At 45.2% G+C, this 27,691-nt stretch overlaps 2 protein-coding genes across 10 annotated transcripts; both read right to left on the reverse strand.

Moving 5' to 3' along the window:
* Window positions 1-2,387: 2,387 nt before the first annotated feature.
* Window positions 2,388-27,691, reverse strand: ZSCAN26 (zinc finger and SCAN domain containing 26). Of its 9 annotated transcripts, none has more exons than XM_047735192.1 (4): window positions 27,252-27,691; window positions 8,981-9,458; window positions 8,579-8,696; window positions 2,388-6,312 (listed from the first exon to the last, which is right to left on the reverse strand). In XM_047735192.1, the coding sequence occupies exons 2-4, from the start codon at window positions 9,398-9,400 to the stop codon at window positions 5,411-5,413; spliced, it is 1,440 nt and encodes a 479-aa protein (XP_047591148.1). In that variant the 5' UTR covers window positions 9,401-9,458; window positions 27,252-27,691; the 3' UTR covers window positions 2,388-5,410. The 9 variants fall into 9 exon arrangements, with proteins under 9 accessions (XP_047591148.1, XP_047591147.1, XP_047591149.1 ...); XM_047735191.1 differs by lacking the exon at window positions 27,252-27,691 and adding an exon at window positions 26,751-27,245; XM_047735193.1 differs by lacking the exon at window positions 27,252-27,691 and adding an exon at window positions 15,126-15,148.
* Window positions 18,476-20,001, reverse strand: NKAPL (NFKB activating protein like). Its single transcript, XM_047735199.1, has one exon. It carries the CDS (start codon window positions 19,905-19,907, stop codon window positions 18,696-18,698), a length of 1,212 nt encoding a protein of 403 aa, XP_047591155.1. The 5' UTR covers window positions 19,908-20,001; the 3' UTR covers window positions 18,476-18,695.

Raw genomic sequence — 27,691 nt, forward strand, 5'->3', positions numbered from 1 at the left:
ATTGTTAATGGTTATTGGTTAATGGTATTCTGTGTATGTTTTCCCAGGACACTACCAGTCACATAGTAGCATTTAATAAACATTTGTTTAGTGAATATGTAAGCTATTTAAACACTTATGGGTTCACATGAATTTGCTCCTTAGCCTTTTCCGTTAAGATAGTTTGGATCTTTCCATATCAGCTTATTTTTAAACAGCCTAATAGTTTCCATTGTATGGAGGCACCCCAATTTACCTGTCCCTATTGTTGTATAGTACGTGTGTATATATGTGTCTGTGTATATGTGCATACAGTAAGTAACGCTGCAGAGAACATTTAATATCTTGATGTATTTTTATAATTCCAGCTTACATACTACATACTGGAATTGATCTGTCAAAGAGCATGTGCATTTAAAAAAAATATTTTTTAAAGATTTTATTTATTTGCCAGAGAGAGAGAGAGCGAGCGAGCGAGCGCACAGGCAGGCTGAGTGGCAGCAGAGGCAGAGGGAGAAGCAGGCTCCCCGCCAAGCAAGGAGCCCGATGTGGGACTCGATCCCAGGACGCTGGGATCATGACCTGAGCCGAAGGCAGCTGCTTAACCAACTGAGCCACCCAGGCATCCCTGCATTTAAAATTTTATATACAGCTTCCCTATTAATTTTTAAGGGTACTGCTGTTTAAAAGTAAAAGAAAAATCTAACTGAAAAAATCCAGAAAAATGTGAGCATGGCTGTTCACAAAATTAGAATTATAAATGACCAATTCACATGCAAGTAGATGTTCAACTTTGATAGCAAAAGTATGCTTTTATTTATTTTTTCAAGATCCCACTCATTTGAGAGAGAGAGCAGGAGCAGAGAAAGGAGCAGAGGGAGAGGGACAGACTCCCTGCTGAGCAGAGCACCAGACATGGAGCTCAATCCTAGGACCCTGGGAGCATGACCTGACCCAAAGGCAGACACTTAACCGACGGAGCCACCTAGAAGCCCCATAAGTATTATTTTTAAACTGCTTTAAAAAAGGACTCATCTCATATGCACCAGATTGTCAAATTTGCAAAAGAATAATTTCCATGTTTGATATGGTTATGGAAAAATGGGCATTTTCACAGACTACTAACAGAAGGCACAGATTAGGATAACCTTTCTGGAAGGCAATTTGGCAAATGAATCCAAAGCCTTAGAAAATGTGCCTACCCCATAGTCCCATTCATTCTAGTTTTAGGAAATGAGTGAAGGAAAAGAGTTCTACAAAGTGAGCAAAGCTCTTATGTCCGAGGATGTTCACTGGAATGTTTGTGGTGACAAACTATAAACGACTAACAATGGGAAAATATACCATAGAATCATCTCTGGAATGCCTGGGTGGCTCAGTCAGTTAAGCAGCTGTCTTCGGCCCAGGTCATCTCAGGGTCCTGAGATGGAGCTCTACATCTGCTCCCTGCTCAGCCCGCAATCTGCTTCTCCCCCTCCCGCTGCTTGTACTCTTTTCCGCGCTCACTCTGATCAATAAAATCTTTAAAAATTTTTTTAAATTAAATGATCTTTCATGAAAACTTTTAGTTATCTGAGTGTCTTGATCGGGGAGTTTTTTTTTTTTTTAATTGTTAGCAAGGTTCAGAAACCCAATCAAATGGACTTAAAAGAAATCTTTAGCAGAAGCAAACAAGGGTATTCCTTGGACTCCCGGGACCAGTTGGGAGTGTGGCCGACCTCAGGAGCAGGGCCGGAGTCGCTTCTCCTGAGTCTCTCTGGGCCTTCATGGGTTCCAGCTTCAGGACTCGCTGCCTTCATTACTTCTCACTGGGCTGCTTTGTTTCCGTTTGGTTTTTATGTGACAACAAAAATGGTTCCAGCTCTAGATTAGTTTCTTGTTCAAATGTTTAACACAGACCAACCAGAGTCTGTGACCCAGTATCAACCGCGTAGGGGTATCCAGATGACCAAGCCCGGCTTAGGGGTTCCTCACCCAAGTCCAATCCTCAGTGGTCAGAGAAGGGTCACATGGCAACTGCCCACCCAGATCATGGCAGAACTGGTCTAAAATGGACTGAGCAGATAGGCAAATGGACTGTCCTCTTTTACAAGTCAAAACTGTTCATGAAATCCAGTAGAAAAGTAAAGTGTTTTTATGCATAAAAAAGATCAGTATCTCAAAATACATTATTAAGGGATTCTATCTGGACCACGAAGTAGAATGATTTGCTTTCTTTACATTTTTCAAGGTTTTTTACAAAATATATGAATTTCTATCATAAACAAGAGTTAATTTATTAAGAATTTATGAAGATAAAACATGGACAATTATGTGAAAAATTAAGCAGAAATTATCAGTACTTACTAACCACCATCTGAGAAAGAGAGAGCGTGTGTGTGTGCACATTAAACAGTGATTATTTCTGACAGGTGAAAATTTAGGGTGCTTTATTTTTCTGTTTTTCCATACTATATTATAATGGCACACTTACTAATAACTTTACGTTTTTTAAACAGAAAGTGAGCAGGAAATGAAGACACACAAGGACCATCTTTCCTGAACATTACAGGATACTATCCCAACAGAAAAGCTGATCAGTAGGATACCTTGTGACACAGATCATCCCTCCTGGTTGCTGCCCTCTCAACAGACTTTCGGCTTTCCTTCTAGAGCATCTAACATGGGTTGCATCACAAGCAAAACCTTCATCAAGATCTGCTATAACATTTTGCCCTTTGCTCAATGTTCCTATAACCTTCAAGAATAGAGAAGAAAGCATGTTATTAAAATATACCCATATCCAGGGGCACCTGCTCTTGATTTCAGCTCAGCTCATGATCTCCGGGTCCTGGGTGTGGAGCCTGCTTGAGATTCTCTTGCCCCCCTCCTTCTTCCCCTCCCCTCCCCATGCTCACATTCAAAAAAATTAAAAAATAAAATATACCTGTTTCCAACACTTACGTTCAAGTGGCTATGGGTATGCTCCCAGGGTACTGACGAGAACACCACTGACTTTGGGACTGTGTGAGGGATTAGGTTGGTTAAGGTGTCCATGAATTTAGAACACTTACAATGCATGTACTACAGAATCATCATAAAGAAAGCTAAGTTTTTCAGATATTTAAGAATATATCACTCTCGGGAGCCTGGGTGACTCAGTTGGTTAAGCAACTGCCTTCGGCTCAGGTCATGATCCCGGAGTCCCAGGATCAAGTCCCACATCGGGCTCCCTGCTCCACAGGAAGTCTGCTTCTCCCTCTAACCTTCTTCCCTCTTATGCTCTCTCTCTCACTCTCTCTCAAATAAGTAAATAAAATCTTAAAAAAAAAGAGTGTATCACTCTCATACTTTAACTCTTGTCACTGTCATTGCTTTTTCATGAGAAAAATAAAGACATTCTTTGTTCTTTATTCTCTGTTCCCTTCTTAAAAGGAACAGAATCAAACAGATTTGAACCATGATACAGAGCTGAGTGCTTAGGTACTGACCTCAGCACAGCTGTCAAAACACTTGGGGAGAAAATCCCTGATATCCACTTAATTTTACCCATCAAGGCAGAATGAAAGACAGCTTTACGACTTCCTAAGAAATCGAACATTACTGTTTCCATGGATTCTTCAAAATTGCCTCAAAAGTTGCCCTGCTTCTCCCACATATTTGGTCTTCCTCCAGGAAATGGCATTAACGGTGACAGCTGGTCAGACTACACGCAGCCAGATGCAGATGGGAAGTGGGTCAAGACTGCAAAGTACCTGTTCCAGCCTTCATGTTTCCCCTTCTTCTTGGTGACAGAACCTTAGTTTCTGGCTGGGCACACCACAAACCACAAGACACTCTCCAGACTCCCTTTCCCAAGTTTTATTCTGCAGCGTATGTGCTGAACTGACTTCTGGGAGGCTGTGCACGGAGAGCTGGCTGAACTGTGAGGAATTTTTTTCCTTCTGTCTCTGTCTGCATTTTGCACGTGATGGCTGGAGCTTCAGCAGCCACCAAGGATCATGTGACAACCTCAGGACTGGTGGTGCGCACTAGGAGGTTAACAGAAAAGCAGAGGCATGGTCCCTAGTGGTGGTGTCATGGAACCACTTTATCAGTCCTGGACTGCTTGTCACTGGATTTTTCTGAGAGAAAAACTAGCTTTTGTGAAGTCACTCCTCCCTTGTTTCTAAACTATATGCAGCTGAACCAAATCCTCAGCAATACCCGAGGGTTCATTCCCAAAGGAGACTGTGACACTTTTTCCAGACACAATACCCTATACAGCTACCAGCAATCAGCAAGCAATGACGGTTCAAGGGCGGACTTCCCCTAAGCTCAATGTTCTTCATCATTACCATGACACTTTGGTATTCACAGTATAAAAATCATGATCTCCTCCTAGCTGACTTTATTATTTGACTTCCAAAGAATTCCAGAACAAGCAACTAAAAATCATATTATCAGGGCCATCTGGGTGGCACAGTAGGTTAAGCATCTGACTCTTGATTTTGGTTCAGGTCATGATCGCAGGGTCCTAGGATCAAGCCCAGTGTTGGGCCCTGTGCTCAATAGAGAATCTGCTCTCTCCCTTTCCCTTTGCCCTCCCCCCAACTCATGCTCTCTCTCTCTCTTAAATAAATAAATAAAATCTTTAAAAAATAAATAAAAAATAAAATTGCATTATCAGCCTTAATGGAAAAAAGTCTAATCTCTTTCCCCATTTACTAAACAGTCTGTGCAGGAGCCACTAACCTGGCACTGGAGTTACTGAGCGAGACAGCTGCTGCTTGATTTAACTCAGCACTACTCGTTCAAATGACTTATGAAATCTCTTCCACACTTTAAATAAAATCTTGATTTCTAACTCGAATCAGTGAAGTATTGTGACAAGAATGGGGTGGGAAGTGGTCGAATTAAATTTTCTTTGCTTTCTAAAATGCTTCTGCTGACTGGGGTGGGGGAAGGTGGGGGGATGCCCGCAGGGGTGGTTAGTAAAGCCAGTGGGGGAAAATGCCAACCTTAACCTGCACTTTAAGATCCCTTTGAGAGTGGGATATTTCCAAACATCTTTAGTTTTACTTTATAGCTGTTGCTGTAGCAGATGCAAACGTATCGACCTGTTCTTGCTCCATTCAAGCCTATAAATCCATAGGTACTTGGCTGACTCACTGCTGACTTCAAAGTCCTCACCCATCATGAGGGTCTCTACTACTTGGAGGTCTACAATCATACATTTATCAAGTTAAAGGCTCAGAGAAGTCCCGCAGTGAAGAATACTGTTCCGCTTGTTCCCATAGTCCCATCGAGGGTCAAATAGTTGTGCTCCGCAGCTGAGCACATGTGAAGGGGCAGAGCTCCTGCTTGGCTCCTGGAGTTCTCGGAGGCTCGAACCGGCTGGAGTGACTCTTCCTAAAGTGCTGCTTGCTTGTCAACGTACTGTCCCTGATGTTCCTGCAGAGAGGATGCCCCATCAAGGTGGACTGTGTTTGTGGTGATATCTTTGATGCTGAAAAAGCCCCGACCTCTGCCTGAAGGCTTCGCCACACTCACTACACTCATAGGATTTTTCTTCATTGTGGATTCTCACGTGCTGGGCCAGGTGGGAGTTCAGTCGGAAGGCTTTCTGGCATATGGCACACTTAAAAGGCTTTTCTCCGGTGTGAATCCTGTGATGGCGGATGAGGTCTGAGGTCAAACCGAAGGCTTTCCCGCACTCGTTACAGCGATGGCTTCTGGAGTGGCTGTGGATTCTCTGGTGGTGCGTGAGGAAAAGGGCCTGACTGAAGGTCTTCCCACACTCCTTGCACTCACAGGGCTCCTCCTGGCTGTGAATTCTCTGGTGTCGGTTGAGGTGGGAGCTGCGCCTGAAGTTCTTCCCACAATGGATGCACAGGTAAGGTTTCTCTCCAGTATGGATCCTGAGGTGTTCCAAAAGGCCTGCATTCTGGCTAAAGACCTTTCCACACTCTTTGCACTGATAAGGCTTCTCGCCAAGATGGATTTTCTGGTGTCTGACAAGGTGTGAACTTCTCTGAAAGGCTTTCCCACACTCGTGACACTGATGACCCTTCTCTCTTGAGCAGACTTTCTGATGTACCACAGGCCTGGGACTCTGACAAGCCTCAGAGCCACAGAGCTTTCCTTCTGCGTGCGTCCCTTCGTGTCTAATCAGGTCTGAGCTCTGGGTGAAGCCCTCCCCACATTCTGAGCATCTACACTCAGTCTTCTCCGTGGGCCTGACCTGCTGCTGTTCCAATTTAGGGTCCTTAGGACCAGGTTCTACAGGTTCAGACACTTTCCCAGATGATTCCGCTCCTCCATGAGAGTCTGTCTGTACAACCATCTTCCCATTCTCAGTCTTTGTCCCCTCACCTGAAACATGAAATATATACCACCAATTACTTGTTTTTTGATGCTTAGGGAAGGGAATCTGCATTTAGGAGGAATAAATTTAAATCAAGCCGTGTGTGCCAAGTGGAAATGCTGTGGAAGCACAGAACAGATACGTAGTGGCCCACAAGAAACTGTGAGCAGTGGTTGCTCGGGAGAGGACGGTGACCGTATGAGGAGGTGGCTTATCTTAAACAGTTTGAACTTGATCATATGACATACACACAGCACACAAAGTTAGTAAGCAAGCCCAGTCTCAAAGGGCATGGCTATACATTCTTTTTTTTTTTTTAAGATTTTATTTATTATTTACTTGACAGAGAGGTCACCAATAGGCAGAGAGGCAGGCAGGGGCGGTGGGGTGGAGGAAACAGGCTCTCTGCCAAGCAGAGAGCACAATGCGGGACTCGATCCCAGGACCCTGAGATCATGACCTGAGCTGAAGGCAGAGGCTTAACCCACTGAGCCAACCAGACGCCCCAATGGCTGTACATTCTTGAAAACGGTTTTGGGGCACCTGGGTGGCTCAGTGGGTTAAGCCTTTGCCTTTGGCTCAGGTCATGATCTCAGGGTCCTGGGATCGAGCCCTGCATCAAGCTCTCTGTTCAGTGGGGAGCCTGCTTCCTCCTCTCTCTCTGCCTACTTGTGATCTCTCTTTCTCTGCCAAATAAATAAATAAAATCTTAAAAAAAAAAAAAAAAAAAAAAAACAGAAAGAAAATGGTTTGTCAGCCGGAGGTCAACTGAGGGCCCTGGGGCCAGTAAGAAGGTGCTGGAAATGAAGAAATGCAGACACAGAGCCCATTTCATCACTGATTAGCTGTGTCATCTGAACCCTCTGGGCTCGGCATCCTCACCCATAGATCAAAACCACTGGACCACAAGACCTTGAGATTAACATAAGTTCACAAAGATGTCTTGGATTTTCCTGATCTCTTCGGACAGCAGCAGCTGCCTTCCTGTGAACTCAACAGACACCGGGAATCTCGATGCTGTAACGGCTCACACGTCTGGTACGTGGAAGGCCACAAGCAACGTCTGATGAATAAAGCCAAAGCTCAGACACACAGGCACAGGTGGGGGAGTAGAAAGCCTTCCAAGGCCAGGAGCCTGAATGAGGAAGCAAAGCTGGAGTGAGAGGAGGTCCTCAGCAGCACCCATGACAAGCTAGTGAGAGTTCAAGAGTGTGAGCCCTGTGAAGGCAGCAGACCAACCATAAAGGGAGAGCACATGAGAGCCAAAGCGAACAGTGGGGGACTCACCAGGAGAGGCCAGAGAGTGAGTCCCGTGCGGGGCACCTTGTGCACATCTTCCTGCAGCCGCCCACAGCGGTGGGAGGGCTTAAAGGAAGAGAGAGCCTTCTCCAGCGATGACCGAAAGACACAAACAACTAAAAAAAGGGGGGCGGCTCTGAAACCCGAAAATGACTCGAACTTTGAGTATAAAACAGCATTTTCAACAGACCCAGAGGGCAAGGGACAGTGTCAAGGATCTCCTATGACCACATTTCCTTGTTATACTTAAAATATATGCTCATCATGGGGTGCCTGGGGGGCACTCAGTCAGTTAAGTGTCTGCCTTCTGCTCAGGTCATGATCTCAGATCCTGGAATCGAGCCCCTTGTCGGGCTCCCTGCTCAGCGGGGACCTGCTTCCCCTGCTCCTCACCCCGCTCATGCTCTGGTGCTTTCTCTCTCAAATATATAAAAATCTTTAAAAAAAAAAAATGTAAGGGACAGAAACAAGAAAGAGGGATTTAAGCGACAATGAAAATACCATACAGGAAGAAACAAATCTAGGTGACATTTAGAAACAAAAGACAGTAATAATACTATAGTAACTTGAAGGAGACAAGAAAAAATGAGGACTGGTGCACCTGGCTGGGGTTCTCTGTCTTGGGTGAGACACTAGCAATCCTTGTCTAGTCACCCCTGTTGTAAAAGGGAGAAGGAGGAGATGAAGGACTATATGGGAGAAGCTTTTGGTTTCAGCTGAACAGAAATGCCAAGGAAAGGACGGGGGGAAGCGTTTGGGCTGATGGGAATCTTCCAGATCTGGACTGTGGTGATTAGACAACTGAGTTTTGTCATGTTTGTGAAAAATCACTGACCAGGACACTCACAGAGTGAATTCTGCCAAGTGTAGATTAGGCCTCAATAAACCCAACTCAAGACAAACACAAAAGCCGGGCCTCCGCAGGGGACGCCGAAGCGCGCCCATCACATGAGGGAGGACGCTGCTGTTCCTTACCCTTCTCTTCTTCAGGCCCCGGAACGTCCCGCTCAGCCTGGACCTGCGGTTCCCGCACCGCTGCCACAGGGGCCGCCTCCTCTGCAAGCACCTTCTGCTTCTTTGCCTGGTCTGGGTCCTAGGGACAGTTATGTAGGGACAGTTAGGGACCTGAGGGCTTAGGAGGAAACTTTCAGAAACACTTCCCTGTGAGAAAAGAGTGAAGAGGAACCCGAGGGGGCATCAGCACGTTCAGTTCCTCGCAGCAGACAGCGGGAGAGGCTGACCTACGCTATGAGCCACCAGACTGGAAAGAAATGGAACCACAGCTCAGCAGTTCTCCTGCTGCTGAACTCACGCCCCCTGCTCTGGCCCAAGGTCTCAGGTCCTGCTTCTCTGCAAAAGAGCCCGTTCGCTCCTTACCGCTCGCTGTCCTGCCTTCCCAAGCTCCGGCTGCAGGTGCTCCAGCATGACCACCACCTCGTCCCCGCTCTCCGGGCGGCGCTCCTGCACCCGGGCCTGCAGCTCCTCGGGCAGGATGGTCAGGAACTGCTCCAGCACCAGCAGCTCCACGATCTGCTCCTTGCTGTGCGTCTCGGGCCGCAGCCAGCGTCGGCAGAGCTCCCGCAGCCGGCTCAGCGCCTCGCGGGGCCCTGTGGTCTCTTCATACCGCAATTGCCTGAACTGTTTGCACAGTGGCTCTTGTCCGAGGCCTGAGCTCTTTCCTGGTAGCCTGAACCCCTGTCCCCAAGTAGAGCAGCGATCCTCCTTCCCTGTCCGCGGCCCCTCCTTCTTCAGATTCAGAGGAGCTGGGGAATGCGCATTCGCCAGTGCCATCGCCATCCCCAGCGTCAGGCTGCTTCGGCTCTGCCCCAGAGAGCTTCCTTTTCACTGTCTCCTCCTGCCAATGTGAAAACAAGAATCACAGGGGCTCCTGGGTGTCTCACTATTAAGCATCTGTCTTCGGCTCAGGTCATGCACCAGGAGTCCTGGGACAGAACCCGGCATCAGGCTCGCTGCTTGGCAGGAAGCCTGCTTCTCCCTCTCCCACTCCCACTCCCCCTACTTGTATTCCCTCTCTCGCTGTCTCTCTCTCTGGCAAATAAATAAATAAAATCTTAAAAACAAACAAACAAGCAAACAAACAAGAATCACAGAAACAGGTGGCTCAATTGGTGCAGCATCTGCCCTCGGCTCAGGTCATGATCCAGGGTGCTGGGATCAAGCCCCGCATCAGGCTCCCTGCTCAGTGGGGTCGGCCTCTCCTTCACCCTCTGCCCCCACCCCTGTTGTGCACCCCACCTCAAATAAATAAATAAATAAATAAATAAATCTTAAAAAAAAAGAAAAGAATCACAGGAGCAGCAGTGATAACAGTAACTACAACAGTAATACACCTTTGCTGTACTCACACAATTCCAATGATTAGTATTAATCCCTTTCTCTCAGAAACAACCCTTCCAGAAATAGAATATACATACAAAATGAGAAAACTCTGTTCTACACAAGATTGCCAGCTGACAGAGCAGGAATAACAAATCTGAAAACTCATGATTTTGCAGCTTGACAAAATAACGAATTGAATCAAGGACCACAAACGGGGGGGACGCCTGGGTGGCTCAGTCAGTTAAGCCGCTGCCTTCGGCTCAGGTCATGATCCTAGAGTCCTGGGATCGAGTCCCACATCCCGCTCCCTGCTCAGCGGGGAGCCTGCTTCTCCCTCTGCCGGCCGCTCTGCCTGCTTGTGCTGTCTCTCTCTCCCTCTGACAAACAAATAAATAAATATAATCTTTAAAAAAAAAAAAAAAGAAAAAGGACCACAAATGGGTGAAGTCACTGGGCAAAGGAGTTGGGGGAAAAGCACATTCTCACAGTCTCAAAGAATCACCACATGATTGCTTATTAATGACGAAAGAAACAATGGAGACATCTGGCAGCCACCAACTTAATCAAATGCTCAAACCCAGCAACACCAACAGCCAGACAACCGACCTGTGCCTTCTCGCTGATGCATTTTTAATGAATGTTTCACATGAATCTAATAACAAGGAGACTTTCAGATAAATCCTGAATGCAGCTCACCTACAAAAGTTGATTTCACACACAAAAAAAGCAGTATTGTTCTAGATTAAACAGACACCTAGATGAATCATGAGAATTGGCTCTTGGGTTTTAAAAACACTATAAAACCTGGTTGGGCTCCAAATACAGCTTACTGTTACACCGTCCTGGACATGGTAGCTTTCAAATTATATATATATATATATATCTCGTCAAAAAATGGACTTAAAATTTAAAGTGTTAAATCTTACTGTTCTTAATAGAAATAAAAAAGTCAAAGGAAGTGATGATCATTAGCCAGAAATAAAAGTTTGGTATTGCAACAGTTAATTTTATGTGAAAACTTGAATGGGTCATGGGGTGCCTAGATATTTGATCAAACACTATTCTGGGGGTTTCTGTGAGGGTGTTTGGGGATGAGAAGAACATTTATATCAGTGGACTGAGTAAAACAGACACCCTCTAAAATGTAGGTGGGCTTCGTCTAATCAGTCGAAGGTCACAATAGAACAAAAAGGCTGACTCTTCCCCAAGATAATTCTCCCTGCTTGACCGCCTTCACACAGGCCACTGGCTTTTTTCTGGCCTCCAGACTCAAATGGAAACATCGGCTCTTCCTGGATCTCAAGCCTGCTGGCCTTCCTACTTCCTACAATAACTGTGCCATTGGATCCCCCGGTTCTCAGGCCTTTGGACTCAGAACGGAACTAAACCATCGGCTCTCCTGGGTCACCAGCTCACTGACTCACCCTACAGATCTTGGGGACTTGCCAGTCTCTGTAATTTCATAAGCCAATTCCTTATAATTAATCTGTCTCTATGTGTCTATGTCTATGTATTTCCTATTGGTTCTGCTTCTCTGGAGAACTCGAATACAGATATATAACACAGGTTGCTAACTTAGTGGTGGTCATTTCTATGACAGGATTAAACACACCAAACACAATATATAATAAATAGTATAATAAACGACCCTCCCAGCCTACTTTCATATCTTATGCATCAGATCATTCAAGATCTATTGATTCTGCCTAAATAGCTCCCAAATCTATTCTCTCCTCTTGATCCCCCTTGCCACCATCTCCTCCAATCCAGACTACTGTGACTGATCTTTCTGACTCACCAATCTATTTCCCACACTGCAAACAGTGATATTTCTAAAGAGGAGAAAGGACTGTATCTCTGCTGTGCATTTACTGCATTATGTAATTTATCACTACCCTTAGTATCAAGTGAAAGACATCTAATATGGCTTAAAATTTTATGATCTGATGAACTTTCAGTTCCTCAAATTCACGATACTCTTTCCTCTTCCACATCACTCTTCAAGTCCCCAACATTTTTTCTCATTAGTGCCCATATACCCTTCATGTCTCAGCATAATAAAACAATAAGGCAACACAACTGTTTTATGTACTTTGAGTATTAATGCATTTAATCTTCACACAACTGTATCAAGACACAGCTGTCGGGACGCCTGGGTGGCTCAGTAGGTTGAGCCGCTGCCTTCGGCTCAGGTCACGATTCCAGGGTCCTGGGATCGAGTTCCGACCGCATCCGGTTCCTTGCTGGGCAGGGAGCCTGCTTCTCTCTCTGCCTTTGCCTGCTTGTGCGCTAGTGCGCGCCCACACGCTCTCTCTCACTAACAAATAAATAAAATCTTAAAAAAAAAAAAAAGACACAGGTGCCAACGTCACTGCACAGGGGATACTGAGACATGGAGCGTTTAATAATTTACACAAGATCCCAAAGCTCAACCTCAGATCTTTCCTCCAAGAGCTCTTAAACCCTTGGAATTAACTTTGCCTTCTCTCTCTCTCTCTCTCTCATAATCCACATCTGATCCAACAGCAACGCCTGCTGGGCTCCACCTTCCAGGTAGACCATTAATCTGACAGCGACTAACCACGTCTACAGTAATACAAGTTCAAGGCATCCTCATCTCCTACTGAAGTACCGGTATTCACTGATTCCTTTCTTGCGGCCCTAGGGTCTAACCTTATCGTGAGTTCCCAGCTATAGATGCTTTAAAACCTAAGTCAGAACATGTTTTCCCTCTGCTTAAAATCCTCCAAAAATTCTTCACACCGAGAAACGACCAAATGACTTACACAACACAACGCCCACTTCTACACACAACCTCTCTATACCCTCCTCTCCACACCCCGCCCCGCTCACTGTCACCGGGTCTACATTCCCGGTCTCCGCGCAGCACACCCCTCGAGAAAGCCAAGCAAGCTTGGAGGCCTTTGCACATGCTACTCCCCTCGGCCTGAAAGCGCGTGCCCCCAAAGGCCACACAGGTCTTTTCACGTCCTTCAGGTTTCTGCTCAAGCACTACCTCTAAGGTTTACCTTTAACACGTGTTTAAAACTGCGTTCAATGGACGAAACAAGTGCTGCTTAAGTTGTGCCCCGGGAGCTAATACGCAGCTTCAGGACGCCCCAGGCCCCCGCCCCCCTCCCCCCTCCCCGGCCAGCGGGCACTCTGTCGCAGAAGGCGCCTTTGCACCCAGGGAACAAGCTGCTTCCCAGCCCGGGGCTGCAAGACTTTCCCAGTCGCAGCACAGTCACCACACACCCAGCACCCACCCGCAGGGGCAGCCGGTGGCGCTCCAGCAAGATCCGCGGTCCTCACCCTGCACCAAGGCCCGCTCCCCAGCTCACCGTCGCCTCCGCTCTAGGCATGCGGGAGGACCACGGCTCGATTGTGTCCTGCTTCCGGCGCGCGGAAGGGGGGCGGAGTTCCGCCCACTCGCGGCACGCAGGTGCGTGCGCCAGCGGTTCTCCACCGCGAAGTTTAGAGTGAAAACGGGCCAGTTCGGTTTCGTGTTCCGCGAAGAACTGGCTTTTCTACTTTGCTCATTCACAGATTAAATACAGACACATACTTTTCCATTTCTCCCCAATTTAAAAAGTCGTTAAACACAATGACAACACTGTCAATTTATTGCTTTTTAAAAATTTTTTCATAGTATCAAGAATTGAATATTAAATTGAACAATGAAACTATGTTTGGATTGAAAGATTTAAGGTAATGAAAATTAAGTATATTACTATAAAAGTATAATCAGGGGCGCCTGGGTGGCTCAGTGGGTTAAGCCTCTGCCTTCGGCTCAGGTCATGATCCCGGGGTCCTGGGATCGAGCCTCGCATGGGGCTCTCTGCTCAGCAGGAAGCCTGCTTCCTTCTCTCTCTCTCTCTCTCTCTCTCTCTCTCTCTCTCTCTCTCTCTGCCTACTTGTGATATCTCTCTCTGTGTCAAATAAATAAAATCTTTTTTTAAAAAAAGTATAATCAGGGACGCCTGGGTGGCTCAGTTGGTTGGACGACTGCCTTCGGCTCAGGTCATGATCCTGGAGTCTCAGGATGGAGTCCCGCATTGGGCTCCCGGCTCCACGGGGAGTCTGCTTCTCTCTCTGACCTTCTCCTCGCTCATGCTCTCTCTCACTGTCTCTCTCTCAAATAAATAAGTGAAATCTTTAAAAAAAAAAGTATAATCAGCCATACTTTACAGTGAATGTAGTTTTCAGGGGGAAAAAAGCGTCAAGATATCACTTTACCAAAATAATTCTACAGAAGAAAAGAGAAATATCCCCTCTTGTTCATCCTACCAAAAAGTGTTTTTTATGGTCTTTAAGTAAAATAAATCCTTTAAAAAAATCTAAGCAAACTAATGTTTAATTCGTTGAGAGTTTTGAAAAATCATTAAATATATGAATTGTTTTATGACAGGTAATTTATTCAGTGTTTTCAGCATTGGAATTATCACAACAAAAGAAAAAAACACGTTTCATTAGGACAAGGAGAGTTAACCTTTCTCCTTGGCTGCCAGAAGCTTGGAAGTATCTTTCAGAAGTAGCAATTAAATAAATTCACCTTAGAACTTCCTTAGGCAAACAAATGTAGTCAATGCAAATACTTTACTAATTAGAAGTTAACATTTTTTCTTGCACAGAAAACTCATATGTCTGATTTTTTCTTTCTAAAGAAGGGCTTATATATTTTTTAAAAAATTATGTGAAGGATAAATAAAATTTAAAAAGGAAATAAATATATCTTAATTTACTGCCCCTTTCAAACTCTCTACCATGGCTGGCTTCTTAAACATCACTCATAGTATCAAGGCTTAGATTATTGGCATTGTATTGAATAACCCATGAAAATCAAAATGTAGTTTACCAGAGTTTAAAAAAAAAATTCAAGGTCTGCATTTTTAATTTAAGTAGTCTGTATCTTTTGGAAGGGGTAGAGGTTGATGAGAATGAATAAAAATGCTATCTTATAGGACAGACTACATGTTGCTAATTTTATAAATCGATTTTCAAATTTGAGACTTTCATTTTCCAGGATTATCATTTTTATAAACAAAATGGTGGTTTGTATGTTTTCATCAGGTCCATTCTTAAGATATTCAAAATAAAAGCTTCCTTCTCTATAGGATCTGCTGAGGCACTATTGCATTACAAGTCATGCCACCATGTTATCGCATAAGAGAGCAGTTCTTACCTTTTTGTTATGATGCTTTCTGCTTTCCTCTCTGCTTCTGCACATTCAGCGAGATAGTATTCATTATTCTGAATTGTAAATAGAAAATTATGTGACCAGTGATTGTTCTAAACAATAAAAAACCTACAAATGAGTCCAATAAACCTAACCCATAGTTTTATATTAGAAAAATCTATAGCTTTTGGGCGCCTGGGTGGCTCAGTGGGTTAAGCCACTGCCTTCGGCTCAGGTCATGATCTCGGGGTCCTGGGATCGAGTCCCACATCGGGCTCTCTGCTCAGCAGGAAGCCTGCTTCCCTCTCTCTCTCTCTCCCTGCCTCTCCATCTACTTGTGATCTCTCTCTGTCAAATAAATAAATAAAAATCTTTATAAAAAAAATCTATAGCTTTAAACCATCATATGAATAAACTAATAAAGAAAAACCCTAGGGGTGCCTGGGTGGCTCAGTTGGTTAAGCATCTGACTTTAAAAAAAAAAGATTTTATTTATTTATCTTGACGGAGAAAGACACGGTGAGAGAGGGAACACTAGCAGAGGGAGTGAGAGAGGAAGAAGCAGGCTTCCCGCTGAGCAGGGAGCCCAATGTAGGGCTCCATCCCAGGACCCCAGGATCATGACATAAGACAAAGGCAGATGTGTAACGACTGAGTCATCCATGATCTGAACCAAAGGCAGATGTCTAATGACTGAGCCACCCTGGTGCCCCAGCACCTGACTCTTGATTTCAGCTCAGGTCATGATCTCAGGGTCTTAAAATTGAGCCCCAAGTTTGGCCCTTCACCCAGCGGGGAGTCTGCCTAAGACTGTCTCTCCCTATCCCTCTACCCCTCCTCAGACCCACTCACTCTCTCTCTTAAAAAAAAGAAAAAAGGAAATGCCTTTTTTCACCTATTAGATTGGTGAAGATCAAAAGGTTTAGGAGTACAATATTGTTGGTTATCTAGGTGTGTAAACTGGTACATCTTATTTACAAAGCAATGTTGCAAAATCTACTAAAATGTAAAAGCACATAGAACATGTGACATTCTTAGACTTTTCCTGACCACCTTATCAAAAACATCCCCCTATTATTGTCTCTAGTCCCTTATTTTCTTCATAGCATGCTGCAATTAATACATATTTGTCTGGTATTTTTAAAGGTCTGTTTCCTCCAGTAGAATGTACAATTCTGTTGTGATTGCAAGGATCAAACTTCGCTTGCTCTCTGGCTTATACCCAGTACCTGCCATAGTGCCTAGCATATAAAAAAAAAAACCAATAAATATTTTCCTTTTAATCCAAGAACTCCACTTCTAGGAGGCCATTTTTAGACGATCCAAAGAATTCTTTTTGATCCGATAATTATATTTCTAGGTAAGAATGCCACAGATAATATTCTTACATATCCACAAAGATTTTCAATTCAGTACTGTGTAATTGTAAAATATAGGAAACATCTTAAACATCTAATAAAATATAGTCCTTTCATTCAATAGAATATTATAAAGTCATTAAAAAGAATAAGGTAGGGGCGCCTGGGTGGCTCAGTGGGTTAAAACCTCTGCCTTCAGCTCAGGTCATGATCCTGGGATTCTGGATCGAGCCCTGCATCGGGCTCTCTGCTCGGTGGGGAGCCTGCTTCCTCCTCTCTCTCTCTGCCTGCCTCTCTGCCTACTTGTGATTTCTGTCAAATAAATAAATAAAATCTTAAAAAAAAGAATAAGGTAGATTTATATGCATTGATTAAAACATCTCCAAGATTAAGTGAAAAAAGCAAGATGTAAGTCCACTGGTGAAATGTGGTATGGTTCATTTCTAAAGAAAGAAATACACATAATATACATAATAATAATAAAAGGTAACATTGGCTTTCACCAGTGCTCCCCAACAGTCAAGGTAGTGTGGTCCGGTGCCAATCAAGTCATCTACTAGGATGAAGATGCCCTTCCACATCACACTGTCCTGCAAGATTCTAGAACCCCACTCCTTCACCTTAGGTTCTGTGGGGCTTAGTAGGGTCTTGAGCCTTGAAAAGGGAGTCCCCTTTTCAAATGAGATAGTTTGCTTAGTGATAAAATGAAGTTTTGGATTCAGGCAGATGTCACTGGATGACAATGAAAGCTTTATCACAAACCATGAGTGGAGCTCACTCTAAAATCTTCTCTAACGCTGGAGCTAGCCAGGCTCTCAATGCTAACTTTGTTTTCCATGAGGTCCCTCCTGATCTGATCTTCTCATGAACTCCACCGACTTCATTCTTTATACCTTCTCATTTTTCCCCTTTCTCCTCTTAGTCTAAGGTGGCACCTAATCTACTCTTTGGAAGACCCAAGCACAATGGACCTTCATCTTTTCTTTTTTAGATCTACTTTTATGGATAAACCCTATGTCCCCCTCAACAGGTATTCCCTTTCTTTTTAAAGGTTTTATTTATTTGACAGATAGAGATCACAAGTAGGCAGAGAGGCAGGCAGAGAGAGAGGAGGAAAGCAGGCTCCCCACTGAGCAGAGAGCCCAATGTGGGGCTCGATCCCAGGACCCTGGGATTATGACCCGAGCCAAAGGCAGAGGCTTAACCCACTGAGCCACCCAGGCACCCCAGGTATTCCCTTTCTAATAGTCAAAAGCAAGCTACAAGAAAATTGTGGCTTTCAGCACATGTACTGTTTTTTTTTAGAAATCACTCAAAACCATAGTGGGCATTTGTTGGTTACTTATACACCTTCCCAACATTACTCTGATTTTCATTCAGGTATCCTCTTCTTCCCCATGTAGCCTATAAATTGACTGTAACCACAGCTCCAGAAACAGGCCTATCTCTGTGGCAACAGTACCTTTTTTGAGAGTGGGCATGTGACCTGAGCTATTCCCATTAGGGTCAGTGTCAGGATTCTTGTTTGGAATGCCAAGACAGAAATGTTCTTTCACTCTTCAGAGGTGGACCAGGAAGTATATAACCAAACTCAGGACCTATGGCAACCCCTTTTGTTATTTAAGGAAACCAGGCTAAGGAGGGAAATGACCCATGGAAAAGAAAAAAGTCAAAGTCCCATAAAGGCATGCAGGACTTTTCAGTTACATGAATCAATAAATCTCCTTTATTTTTAGTTAACTCTGTTAACTGCAACCAGAAGTAGACACTCAGTTGAATTCTTTGTTCTTTCTGGGGTTCTTCTGGTCCTCCTAGGGGCAAACGAAGGGCTCCATGAAGCCCTTTGAGAGACAGAAGTCATGGTCAACAGGGAAAATAACCTTCAGGTTAATAGCTCCAACCTTGATCATTCAACACGCTTGTATATACACAGAACTTATGAACAACAACAACAAAAAGACATAAAGAAATATTTCTTTGGGGAGAAGAATCAGGGACTAGGATTAAAGACCTTTTATTAACTCTCCAACCGTAGTATTTGAATATTTGTTCAGCCATGTGCACATATTAAGTTAAAAATAAGAAAGAGATCTCAAACAGCAGCTTTTTCTTGAAGGACTTCCTAACATAGTAGATACAGTAGCACCATGAAGTCTTTTCACACTATTTTGGTCATATAAAACCGTTGTTAAAAGTCCTGCTGAACAACAGAAAGTCCTTACTTGTCATCTTTCCCTTTTGTCTTTCTGTACACCATCTCTCGGAAACTGGCTAGAATCTTATTCTCTCTCTTCCGTCTCTCTTCCTGGTTAAAGGATGCAAGGGCTCTCTTCTCGTCCGCACTGTAGATCTGGTTCTCTTTACGCAGCCGCACAGCCTCCATTCTGCGATGCCTGCTACCACTCATAACATAACCTGAACATTCAAACGAAGCGATCTCCTCACTTGTCAGCCCAATTTCACCTCTCCGTGGGATTCGCTTTCCAGCTTTTACATACTCAGCCATGGCTGCACCTTCACCTGGGAGCAGAGCGTGGCCGTAGTTCAAAGGTTTCTCATCTTGGGAGGTGTGTACTATAGGTGCTTCCGGACCTATCAGATCCATGGTATCCGCCGCCTTCGACTGCTCAATCCAGATACCTTCCGGCAACTCCCCTTCTGAATCTTTAAAGCTTGAGTCACTGGATTCCTTTTTAGTCTTCTTACTCTTCTTTTTCTTGTTTTTTTCCCCTCTGTGTTTCTTTTTCTTCTCCTTCTTCTTGGCCTTTTTGGCTCTCTTTCTATCAGTATCAGAGCTAGAATCAGTGTCGGAGTCTGAATTCCCGTTACTATGATCAGAATACTTCCTATGTTTCCTTTTGGACTTTTTCTTCCTTTTTTTCTTGCTTTTTGAATGACTGGTCTTCTTCCTTTTTTCTCCGGAGCTGGAGTCTGAGCCGCTGGTCTCCTGAGTCTTCACCTCGTCGCCCTCCACGGGAGTGTGCTCATCAGAGTCAGGCTCAGGAGACTTTGGGGACAGCCCCCACACCTCGGGAGCGCCCAACGCGCCAATCCTTTCTCTCTCTCTCAGCCTCCTCTGCCGAAAGCTCTCCTCCTTTTCCTTCTCGTACTCCTCCGCCCACTGCCGGTCGCCCGCATAGTGGCGGTGACGGTAGCGGTACCCGCCGTAGTAGACGGAAGAGGACGAGAATGCGCAGTTGCGGGACGCCGCGGCCTGCTCTCGAGAGCTGCCGAGCGGGCAAGAGGCGCCAACGCCCGAGCCTCCCCACGGAGACCTGAGGCCCTCGCGGCCGCGGGAGTGAGAGCGGGCCCGGCCTCCCCACGGGGAGCGTCTGGCCTGCGCGGACGGCGGGCTCCCCGACGAGCTGCGTCGCCACCTCCGAGAGCCCGCGGTGTCCTCGGAAGAGCGGGACCGGGACACCGGGGCCATGAGCCACGCCCTCACCGACGATCGAAGGACCAACGCCGGGCAGTTACCACAGAAACAGCGCGGGCCGGCACTTCCCGCCCACCTTGGGCGCACGAGCGACTTCCGCTTCCGGCGGGTTGCTAGGCGAGGGAACGCCGGCTTATCTGGGACCGGGGGTTGGAGAGGCGAGGCTGCGCGGTGCGTAGGGTCTGCGTCTGTGCCCTGAGTCCTTGGGACACGCAAACCGGGAATTTGCATCAGTGACCCCTCTACTGTTCAAACGTCTTTTGTGTTGCTTGGATATTCGCCTTCCACCGCCTTGATACCCTTCACTTCTCCTTCCTCCCTTCGACCCTCTTTATCATTGCCCTTTGGGGGAGTTTTCCTGCTTCCCACGCTTCTTTGCTGATCCCTTAGAAAGAAACCTGTCCACCATCTCCATGGCGGAAATAACTTCTACTTGTGAACTGCAAACCCCATCTGTGCCTACTGGGAGCAAGAATGTCTTTTGATCACTTTGCTCCATTTTTGTTTTTTTGTCTTCCCAAAGTGATAGTGTTATAAACATTTTTTAAGTTTTTAATGAAAGAAATTATAGTATTTGATTATAATTTTATAGTATTTGATTAGAAATTTAATAAAAACTTAATTATTATTATTATATATTATATATATTATATCTATTTATTATATAATATTATTATATTATTTTATTAATAAAAAACAAAAATTTGGGGGGGGCGCCTGGGTGGCTCAGTGGGTTAAACCCTCTGCCTTCCGCTCGGGCCGTGATCCCAGGGTGCTGGGATCAAGCCCCGCGTCCGGCTCTCTGCCCAGCAGGAGCCTGCTCCTCCTCTCTCTCTGCCTGCCTCTCTGCCTACTTGTGATCTCTGTCTAATAAATAAATAAAATCTTTTAAAAAATACATTTTTTGTAATCAGGTCTTCTAATGGGAAGAAAATAAGTTGAGGAATAACATTTTGCCTAATTGGCGTTCTACCATTGCAGGGGAAACACAGTCATAGAAAATATGTAAATCAACATGGATGTGCTCTAATAAAACTATTTATAGACACTGAAATTAGAATTCTGCAAATTTCACGTCACAAATTTCTATTGTTCATCTGATTTTTCCTCAACAATATGAAAATATAAAATAATTTCTTGCTCATGCCCCACAAAAACAGGCAGTGGGCCAATTTTGGTCTGCAGACAGTAGTTTGTTGACCCCTGACTTAGTAGAGGAAGCAGTGGTACAAAAAATTTACAGCTAGGAACAAAAATAAATGCCTACCATACCTTTTTCAGGGGAGCAGCTATTATTTTCTTACTTTTATGTATAGATGAGCAAATATTCATTCAGATAGAGCACTAGAATGTTTTTGAAAATCTTTTTATAAAAAATGGTAGTTTGGGGGGCACGTGGGTTGGCGTGTTAACCAAGAGTTGGTTAAGCGTCCAACTCTTGATTTCGGCTCAGGTTGTGATCTTGGGGTCCTGGGATCAAGCCCTGTATTATGTTCCACGCTCAGTGGGGAATCTGCTTGAGGATTCTCTCTGTCCCTCTCCCTCTGCCCGTAGCCCTGCTTGTACATGCGCATGTGCTCTCTCACAATAAACAAATCTTTTTTTTAAAGGACATAGGTAGTTTTTAAATAGAAATACATTCTAATCATCAAGAAAATCACCAGATGTTGAAAGCTCAGCTAAAATGAAATTGCTCTTATAGGTAATATTTTACTATCTTTCTCAAAATTTCTCAAAATTGTTTTCCATAAATTTCCCCCCAAATTTTTATTTTAAAAGCTTCCAAACCTACAGAAAAGTTAAACACCTGTATATCCTTTACCTAGATTCACTGATTGTCAGGATTGTGGTTCTTACTTAATTGAAGGAAAATTAGAAATTATGAAGCTTCACTCCTAAATACTTCAGTAATCAATGTCTAAGAAGGACATTCTCCTTCACAATCACAATGCCATTTTTCTTCTTAAAAACTTTAATATTATTATTAAATGTTAGGTGGCAGTGTCTAATATGTAGGATATGTTAAAATTCCCCAATTGTTCCCATAATGTCCTTAAAATGGGATTAAAAATCCAATTAAGTTTCATGCATTGCACTTGATTGTGATTACTCTTTGTTCTGTTTAATGTAGAATGGTTTCTCTCCCTACACTCCCACTTCTACTTTTTTTTAAAAGATTTTATTTATTTATTTGACAGAGAGAGATTACAAGTAGACAGAGAGGCAGGCAGAGAGAGAGAGGAGGAAGCAGGCTCCCTGCTGAGCAGAGAGCCCGATGCGGGACTCGATCCCAGGACCCTGAGATCATGACCTGAGCCGAAGGCAGCGGCTTAACCCACTGAGCCACCCAGGCGCCCCCCACTTCTACTTTTTAAAAAAGATTTTATTTATTTATTTGACAGAGAAAGAGATCACAAGTAGGCAGAGAAGGGGGATGGGTGGAGAGGAGCAGGCTCCCTTCTGAGCAGAGAGCCGGATGCGGGGCTCCATCCCAGGACCCTGAGATCAAGACCTGAGCTGAAGGCAGAGGCTCAACCCACTGAGCCACCCAGGTGCCCCCCACTTCCATTTTTAAAAAATTATTTGACACAGTTTTTCGGGGTCCAGGATGATGTTTTGTAAAATGTCCAACATTGAATTCATCTGATAATTTCCTCTCCTCGTGATTAGATTTAGGGTAATTCTGTTTGGCAGATTACACAGATGAAATATACTTTTTGCAGTATCTCATCAGAAAGCATATCACATTATGAAAAGTGTCACAAACTATACTTAGGACTAGGAAATAGCTAACAAGCAAATTATATAGAACTCTGAGGACAAGCTGGAATTAAACATCCCTCCAAATTACTTCATACTTGCTGCCTTTACAAGTATTTAGTGACCTTTCCTCAGCAAGCGACAACAAAGGCACTCACAACGAGACTTACACTGCCTGACAGTATGCGTTTACACGCAGTGCTCTGAACGACATTTTATGGGGCGCTTCACAAGGGGTAGCTTATCGGATATGCCTGTGGTTGCCTAAATTTATGCTGTGAAGAGCACACCAACACCTCAATTATGACTGCAGCCTGTTTTCTAGCATCCCCCTCCTACAGGCAGATGCAATGTGACTAAAAGAACAGCTGATCCTTGAACAACACGGTTTTGAACTGTGTAGGCCCCCCTGGTATTCCACAGTTTTATTTATTTATTTTATTTATTTATTTAACAGAGATCACAAGTAGATGGAGAGGCAGGCAGAGGGGGAGGGGGGAGCAGGCTCCCTGCTGAGCAGAGAGCCCGATGCGGGACTCGATCCCAGGACCCTGAGATCATGACCTGAGCCGAAGGCAGCAGCTTAACCCACTGAGCCACCCAGGGGCCCATCCACGGTTTTATAAGAGTTGACAGCAAAGGTCTCAACATGTTTATTGACAACTGCGCACCCCAGTCTGCACGGGCCTTTTGCTGCCCTTTGAGTACCTTGTCAGCCCCCAGAACCCCAGGAATGCCCACCCAGTGGTCATGCCCAGGCTGGGCTGAAGCTGAGGAACTGGCCAGACCGTAGGGTCCACGGGTTGGTTAGGGAGCACTCGGCAAGGCAATGCTCGCACAGTGGCCATGGCTGCCCCAGGGGCATCCGGGGTGCACCTGCCAGCGGGAAGGCGGGCTGCTGAGCCCAAGCCTCCAGGCTGGGACCACCCAGGAAAAGGAACGAGACTGCTATAAAGCAAAAATCAAGGCTTTATTTTGCACCTAGCATCAAAAACTCAAACTGGTAGGGGCCATCTCTTATGAAGAGACAAAGATGATGACCCCAACATCACTCCCAAGAAGGCCAGGCCGCTCTGGATGAGGCTGTTCCACCGATGAGGCCACTCCAGACAAGGCCTCTCCCTGGTCAGAGCTGCTCCCAAAAAGAGGCCACTCCCAGGATGAGGTTGCTCCCCAGACAGGGCCACTCCCTGGACAAGCCTGCTCCCAAAAAGAGGCCACTCTGGAGGAAGCCGCTCCCAGAATGAGGCTGCTCCTGACGATGAAGAGGTGATGACAACAGCAACAATGACAAGGAGGACAACAACCCCGATGACACAGACTCTGCTCTCCAGGACGCCACTCTGACCAACCAGGCTGCTCCCCAGAGGAGGCCACTGCTCGGGATAAGGCAGCTCACTGATGAGGCTGCACCCCATACTAGGCCACTCCGGATGAGGCCGCTGCCTAGAATGACGCCGCTCTGGGGAGGCCCCTCATGGCGGGGCCGCTCCTCTGTGGTGACGAGGCTGCTGGCAGCGGGGCCGCTGGCGGCTCTCACCCCTCAGACAAAAGCTCTGACAGCTCTTACAAGAGCCCTGACAGCTCCCACAGCTCTCCAGCTTCTCCCTCTGACAGCTCTCCTTCTACCTTCGACAGCCTCGCAGACCAACCTTTATAGGGGTGGTTTAGCCCCGCCCAAACACAGATGGCCAATTGAATTTCAATTCACCCTAGTGGATATACGCGCGCCCCACTGATTGGATGTCTTCATCCGGCCTGGCCCACCCCTACATCCGGGGTTTACAAGTAAGTTCCTCTGGGAGGGGCAGGCCCTTACACCAACACGCTGGGGAGGCAGTGGAGGGGTTATTTGTTTTTGCAATGAACGTCCATGCAGTGCAGTATTGTGAATGCATTTTCTCTTTCTTACGATTTTGTGACAGGAGGACTGCGCCAGGGCCAGTGCCCCAAGGGCGGGCTGTTGAAGGGGCGACCCCACAGTGGTTTTAAAGCCGTATTCAACCTCTTCTCTGCGCATTCTTATTTTGTAGTGTGACTTTCTGTTTTTAGGTATTGCCTTTTGCTTTCCCCCTCATACATTTCTAGGCATCGTAAGGCCAAGAATCACACTTTTCTTTTGTGGTTTCTCCCAAACTCCACTTAGTATCTGGTGTGAAATCAAATAAACACAGCGGGCTGAATGATGAACCAGGGATTCTCGCAAGGGAAACAACACCTTTGCTTAAAAGTACAGTTTCTAGGAAAGAGACTGGTAATGGAAGTTAGAACTAGAGGGTGAAGACATGAGGGAGACTCCTAGCAATGCCACTTCCTCACCACCGGAAGGGGCAGAGAGATAAATTAAAAAATGCTTAATGGACAGAGCGGGACCTAGGATGAGGCGAGAGAGACACTGAGGGCCCAAATTAAAGGACACATCCACTGTCGTAAATTCTGTGACCTAAATGCTTCTCTCACTTCACCCTACTCGCAGCTCTGTAAACAACAGGTGTAGACAAAGAAACATCCTGTTTTTCCTGATGGAACATATAAAAGAAATTCTGTTGAATCACCTGTAGTCTCACACAGAGGATACAGAATTAGGTAAAATACTGTATAGTTTTGGGACTATATACAATTCATGTTGTAACAGTTTCCTTTGGCACCACTTAAAGGCTTTTGGACTGAATTATTCAATATTCAAGAAAGAAGGTAGGACTTTGTATAATTAAAAAGCAGATTTCTATGGAAAACTTCAAATACGTAAAAGTGTAAAGAGAATATTACAATGAACTCCTATGCCTCTAGCCCAACTTCAACAACAACAGCTATTGTGGTACTTTTCTTTGTGTGTTTTCTCTAGTTCTGAGTATTTCATTTTTTTTTAGGTAGGCTCCAAGCCCAGTGTGGAGCCCAACACAAGGCCCAAACTCAGACCTTGGGAAGACCTGAGCTGAGCTCAAGAGTCCGAGGCTCAACTAAGTCACCCAGGAGCCCCTAGTTCTGAGTATTTTAAAGCAAATCCAGATATTATACCAGATATTACACCTGCAAATACCTCATTATAAATTTCTAACAAATGAGGACTTTTTTCCTTCACATAACCAAAATATCATTATGACAACTAAATTGATAGTAACTCCTTAATGTCATTATGTTTTAGTTTTCCCAGTTGACCCAAATGTATTTTTTACAGTTGTTTTGTTCTGATCAGATTCTGAATAATGGTTACATTGTGTTGGCAGGTATATCTATTTGGTCTCCTTTAATCTAATCTTATTCTGTTTTCTCAGCTGCCTTTTCAAAAAAATGCTCTTTATCTGTTGAGGATCCAGGTTCTTCTGTCCTGTGGAATACCCCACATTCTGAATTTTATTTATTGCTTCTTTTAAGTATCATTGAACTCATTAATTCTCAAACGTACCTGCCTGTTGCACTTACCTAGGAAATTTTTATTTTTAAAATTTATTTACTTGACAGAGAAAGACAGTGAGAGATGGAACACAAGCAGCGGGAGTGGGAGAGAGAGAAGCAGGCTTCCCGCTGAGCAGGGAGCCCGACCTGGGGCTGGATCCCTGGACCCTGGGATCATGATCCTTAACGACTGAGCCACCCAGGCGCCCCACCTAGGAAAATTTTATGGTTATGCCCACCTGAGTTCCATCCTTCAACATTCTGATTTAGTTGATCTTGGTTGCAACCAAGATCAGGATGTTTTAATGCTCCCCAGTAATTCTAATATGCTGAGCAGTGTGAAAAATGCTAACAATTGCTTCTGAATCTCACCTATATGCAACTATTAGGATCTAGAAACATAATTTGATTCAGGTTCACTTATTTTGCCAACAATGCCTCATGGCAGTGCCTTGTACCTCTTGTGGCAACTCATCAGGAGAAAAATATTTTCTAGTAGTTCTCATTTGTAACAGCCTTTGGGAGCTCTCATTTTCTTAAGTTCTATCCCTTCCTTGCTACCCTTTGAACTGCAGAGGGACAGATTGACGAATAAAAACTTAGGAAGGTACCAGCATGGTATTTTTCTACTTTATAAACTTCTACCAAACTTGCATTCCACTGAGTAGAAAGGGGACTTACCGACATCTCAGTCCAGCGAAATAACTGCTTTCACTTCTGGCTTAAGCCTTGTCCCCTCTGGCTCAAAGGAATCTCAGGGTTTCCTTCCATTTTAGTGAAGCCCTAGCTTAGTGTAGGTCTGCCAATATTCTAAGAACCTTACACACACAAAAACTCACTGCTCGCAACATCCTTACCTACTATTACTACCCCCAGTTAAGACTCGGCAAATCAGGCACAAAGAGGTTATGTAGTTAACCAAGGTCACCCAGATAGTCAGTGGTAAATAAAGCCAGAATTATGAGCCCAGGTAACTTGGCTTCAGAGTCTGTGGATCTACTCACTGAGCTAGACTCTGAATGGGAACTGGGAAGAAACAAGAAGAAAGCAAGCATGAGAGAGTAGGGTCGAGCAGCCAGGGATACCAAGTTCCCCGAAGTAGGGGGCAGCATAAGCCTGACTGCTGAAAGGAGGCCCTGGAAAATGGGAAGTGGTAACGGGTGGGGGACGTTGGGGACTTACAGTTAATTGGCTGGAGGGGTCGGAATGGCTTTGCTGGCCTTTTGCTGTCGACAGTGTGGTAAGGATGAATGGCAGCGGACAAGAGACGGGGTAGGGAGGGCTTTCTTCCAAGCCTTTTGGCCTTAAAGGGCAGGATAGAGAGTGACAGCTGGAGGCAGGCAAGGACCAGGGGAAGCCAGGGCTCTCTTCCAAGTAGGCGCCTGTGATGGCTCCGGCTATTTTTGCAGGCCCTGCTGCCGGAGATCTAAGAACACCGAGGAAGCCGGGCTTCTGAACGTTAGTGTCCGGTGCGTGCCAGCTCTACAGCCACGTGGACATGAGAGCCCCCAGTTTTCAAGGTGAGGTCTTACTTCCTCTACAGAGCTCGCCGTCCCTTCTTCCTTCCGGCCCTGAACGCAGCCATCCCGGCGCGAGCCCGGCAGCGAAGGGTTAAACTCGGG

This window comes from Lutra lutra, chromosome 6, assembly GCF_902655055.1.
Source record: "Lutra lutra chromosome 6, mLutLut1.2, whole genome shotgun sequence".
In the NCBI taxonomy this organism is placed as follows: domain Eukaryota; kingdom Metazoa; phylum Chordata; class Mammalia; order Carnivora; family Mustelidae; genus Lutra; species Lutra lutra.

Bases quoted from the DNA above. Each gene is read 5' to 3' on its own strand.
- ZSCAN26 (XM_047735192.1), bottom strand. From the start codon at position 9,400: ATGGCGATGGCACTGGCGAATGCGCATTCCCCAGCTCCTCTGAATCTG. The intron at 8,697-8,980 runs GTAAGGAGCGAA...AACTGTCCCTAG, and splicing joins GGAAGGCAGGACAGCGAGCG to GACCCAGACCAGGCAAAGAA. The intron at 6,313-8,578 runs GTAAGGAACAGC...TTCATGTTTCAG, and splicing joins GGGGCCTGAAGAAGAGAAGG to GTGAGGGGACAAAGACTGAG.
- NKAPL (XM_047735199.1), bottom strand. From the start codon at position 19,907: ATGGCCCCGGTGTCCCGGTCCCGCTCTTCCGAGGACACCGCGGGCTCT.